General features: G+C 52.7%; 2 protein-coding genes across 3 annotated transcripts in view; both read right to left on the bottom strand.

The window, feature by feature from the left end:
• The window catches only part of LOC122543235 (progonadoliberin-1-like), a 5,148-nt gene extending 4,127 nt beyond the window's left edge, over positions 1 to 1,021 (bottom strand). The window contains exon 1 of one of the 2 annotated variants that reach the window (XM_043681711.1): positions 389 to 1,021. The gene's annotated coding sequence lies outside the window, so the exon portion shown is untranslated. The remainder of the gene's footprint in view (positions 1 to 388) is intronic. The other variant, XM_043681710.1, reaches the window with a different exon arrangement.
• Positions 1,022 to 1,440: 419 nt separating this feature from the next.
• LOC122542983 (BTB/POZ domain-containing protein KCTD9-like) overlaps positions 1,441 to 3,868 on the bottom strand; it is a 20,468-nt gene continuing 18,040 nt past the window's right edge. Inside the window, exon 12 of the mRNA XM_043681128.1 lies at positions 1,441 to 1,659. Coding sequence (XP_043537063.1) covers positions 1,441 to 1,659 — 219 coding nt within the window. The remainder of the gene's footprint in view (positions 1,660 to 3,868) is intronic.

The raw sequence follows: 3,868 nt of genomic DNA, 5'->3' as shown, positions 1-3,868 counted from the left end.
CGCTCCAGGGAAAACAGCCCCAGCCTGTTCAGCCTCTCCCTATAGTGTAGACCCTCCTTTTCTGCGCCCTTTCCAAGTTTCACATCTTACTCTGAGTCACACACACACGGAAACAGACCCTTCGGCCCAACCAATCCATGCCGACCGGAAGCCCAAACGAAACTGGCCCCATTTGCCTGTGCTTGGTCTGTTTGTGCATCAAGAAACCCAGCCCCCCCCTGCACCTCAGAATTCTGCAGTCCTTCTCCATTTCAACATGAATCTGTTCTCCCTCCCCACCACTTCCTGCTGGAGGAGACATCCCTCCACTTTCCCCCTCTGCTTGCCAACCCCCTTTGTTAACCAGACGGTCTCTCTCCCGACACAGTCTCTGACAGAACTCCCTTACCTTGCGAGAGCTGACGAGGAGACAGGCGCTGACTTTGGGATCAGGGGCCGTTTATATACAACACAGCCATTAAGAAGCCAGCAGGGCCCCTCCAAAGGATCACGCCAACAGCCATAATCCCCTCTGCAGGCACACCGCCAAATGAGTCAGGCAAAGATGGTCACATCTCTGTTCACTAATCCATCTCTGCAGGGGTGACTCACTTTGTCAAAGTGCCCAGCCTCAGAATTGACTCGAGGGGAGGGGGGGAAGGCTTTTAATTGCAAATGTTGGTCCAAAATGCTTTCTTCGCTAATGGGTGGAGGGGGAGTTTAATCGATGCATAATCGAGGTTGTCTCTACAATACAAACACATTAAACTGCGACCCTGCTGCGTAACTGAAAGTCATGGTGTTAAGCCTTCTGCCCTTCACAGAGATTTTCCGATTTAATTTTAAGATTTAATACCTGTTCATTTATCAATTTTCTGCCCACATCCACAAACACTTTGCTGTGACTGAAAACTCCCTCCCAGTTTTCCATACCAGGATATATTCTGGAGACATACAAGTTGCTCAATCGCCCTCTCGACTCTGGGTCCCCCACATCTTCAGAGTCCCAGGATTCTGACCCAGCGACACTGAAGGAACGGCCGATACATTTCCGAGTCGCGGACGGTGAGGGGCTCGGAGGGGAACTTGCGGGAGGGGGTCGTGTTCCCGTGTACCTGCTGCCCCTTGTCCTTCCCGATGGAAGTGGCCGTGGGGTTTGGAAGGTGCTGTCTGAGGAGCCTTGGTGAGTTGCTGCAGTGCGTCTTGTAGATGGTACCCACTGCTGCTACTGAGCGTCAGGGGGTGGGTGTTTGTGAGTGTGGGGACAACCGATTGAGCTGGGAGGGGCACCAGGACAGAAGAGGACACATAAATTCAGCATTAAGCCCTCCACCATAACAAGGGCCCACCATACCGAGTAATGCAGATATACTGTTGGCGGATTTGAATGCAGGCACTGATGGGAAGTGCTCCAACCAGTCTCAGAGAGCTCAGGGAATAAGTGCGGTCATTGCTTCGCTGTCAGGGTTGAATAATGGAACTAAACCTTCCCTGAAAGGCGTAGCGTCCCCACCTCTGGGCTAGAAGCCCCACTTGCCCTCTCGTGTCCCCGAAGAGGTTGACACGGAGGATAATTAGGAACCTGACTTCTCCTCCGCAGACCCTGCAAACATTTGGTGAGCTTTCCTCCCCCACACTTGACACTGCAACAAGGGGGCTTCTCGAGAACTGGCTCCTCCGCTGAGAGAAAAAAAAAATCGGCCGACGAGAGGATTAATACGACCCACTGCGAAATCCCCTGGCGTTTGCACAGCAACACCCCACAAGACGGACTCCAATGAATGCTTAACGCGCCCTGAGGCATCGCAGACACTGCGTAAAGCGCTTCGGAAGATGTGGTGCACGACAGATTGTGTTATACCCCCCCCCACCCCGCTCATTTTGCAACACGGGCGATTACTCCTTTAAAAAGCCATTCACGGGCTGGGCTCAGCACTTTCTCCCCATCCCCAGCCGTCACTTGAGGTGATCTGTCCACACAGACGGAAGGCACCTGGCTAACAGGGGAGTAGAGTGGGGTTGGTGGGGTTCTGGAACTCAGTGAGTGGGCGGAGTGGAAGAATCAGAACATATAAGCAGCATCTAGCTAACCCTTTGCATTACCGTAGCCTCCAGCTACAGGTCTGTGGCATTAGTGAAGTCAGCTTGTTTGTTAGCTGGCATCCTAAGTCTTAGGAGTCTAGAACCAGGCCATCACTTCACTTCCTCCCTGCGACCTTGCACCTTCCTGTCTTTCACAAATATCGTTAGGAGGCATTAATTAAAGCATCCACAAGCTCAGTTTAATGTAAATAGATGCGAGGCACTGCATTTTGGAAAGGCAGATTAGAGCCAGGACTTAATGATAAAGGTCCTAGGGAGTGTTGCTGAACAAAGAGACCTTGGAGTGCAGGTTCATAGCTCCTTGAAAGTGGAGTCGCAGGTAGATAGGATAGTGAAGGCGGCATTTGGTATGCTTTCCTTTATTGGTCAGAGTATTGAGTACAGGAGTTGGGAGGTCATTTTGCGGCTGTACAGGACATGGGTTAGGCCGCTGTTGGAATATTGCGTGCAATTCTGGTCTCCTTCCTATCGGAAGGATGTTGTGAAATGTGAAAGGGCTCAGAAAAGATTCCCAAACCTGTTTCCAGGGTTGGAGCTATAGGGAGAGGCTGAACAGGCTGGGGCTGTTTTCCCTGGAGTGTCGGAGGCTGAGGAGGAGACCTTATAGAGGTTTATAAAATCATGAGGGGGCATGGGTAGGGTAAATAGGCAAAGTCTTTTCTCTGGGGTGGGGGAGTCCAGAACGAGAGAGAAGGTTTGGAGGGATATGGGCCGGATGCTGGCAGGTTGGACTAGATTGGGTTGGGATATCTGGGTCAGCATGGATGGGTTGGACCGAAAGGTCTGTTTCCGTGCTGTACATCTCTACAACTCTCCTGTCCAGCTGCTGGCTGCTTGAGAAACAGAAAGCTTTAACCTCTGCCCATTTGGACTCCGCCAAACCCAGTTTTGTTTAAAAAAGATTCAATCGTGAAGGGGCATTTTGACAGGGTCAGTCACCCCTCTTCCAACTCCTCGAATCTCCCCTCAACCAGGGAAATTTCAAACTGGGAGGGTACATGCAGTCTCATGCTTAGGGGCTGACATTTAGGACTGCAACGAGAAATGTCTTCACTCAAGACTGCAAACACCTTGGAATTCTTTGCCCTGGACAGTTCCCCATTTCTTCCACACCAAAATTGCCCTGTTGAAGTGGGGAGAAGCTCCCCATCTTGAACTGGGGGTGGGTGTAGGGACCCCCACCCAGCACCCTGAGGAAGGGAGGCCCAGGATTCTGAACCCTGAAGGAACGGCTGATATATTTGAGAGTCGGGAACGGTGAGGGGTCCCCATGTAGCTGCTGCCCCTTGTCCTTAGAGAGGGAAGTAGCTGTAGGATGACTCAGCAGAGAAGGTGAATTCACACAGTGAAGGGACACAAACACATACGGGTGGCCAGCGATGGCCAGCCCACAAATATTCTTTAATTTAACGTAGCAATGTACAATCAGCACCAGCCTGCAGCAACATGACAGCAACGGTGTGCTGAAACTTCCCCTGGGGAGGGGAGGGAGACTTTCCTCCTTATTTCTCAACAGGTGAGGTGCACATGCTTGACGGAAAATAATGCCCCTCGTCGTCACCTACCCACAGGCCCGCCATAGCCTTCCCTCACCCAGCAGCCAGACCGGGGCTCAGTGGGGCAGCCCAACGTGCGCACCTCCGGGGGCTGACGCTAGCAACAGGTGCGGTGAGCTGTCCTGTTACCGGGGGGCATTGGGTAGACTCTGCACACTCGCTCCCCCCCCCTTCCCCAACACCATGCCGCCCCCCCCCGGAGGAGTCACTCTCGCCGTCCCCCCTCTCCC

Source organism: Chiloscyllium plagiosum, chromosome 42 (assembly GCF_004010195.1).
Source record: "Chiloscyllium plagiosum isolate BGI_BamShark_2017 chromosome 42, ASM401019v2, whole genome shotgun sequence".
NCBI classification, from domain to species: Eukaryota; Metazoa; Chordata; class Chondrichthyes; order Orectolobiformes; family Hemiscylliidae; genus Chiloscyllium; species Chiloscyllium plagiosum.
Note: the sequence above shows the minus strand (reverse complement) of the source record. Positions and strands in the feature narration are given on the sequence as shown.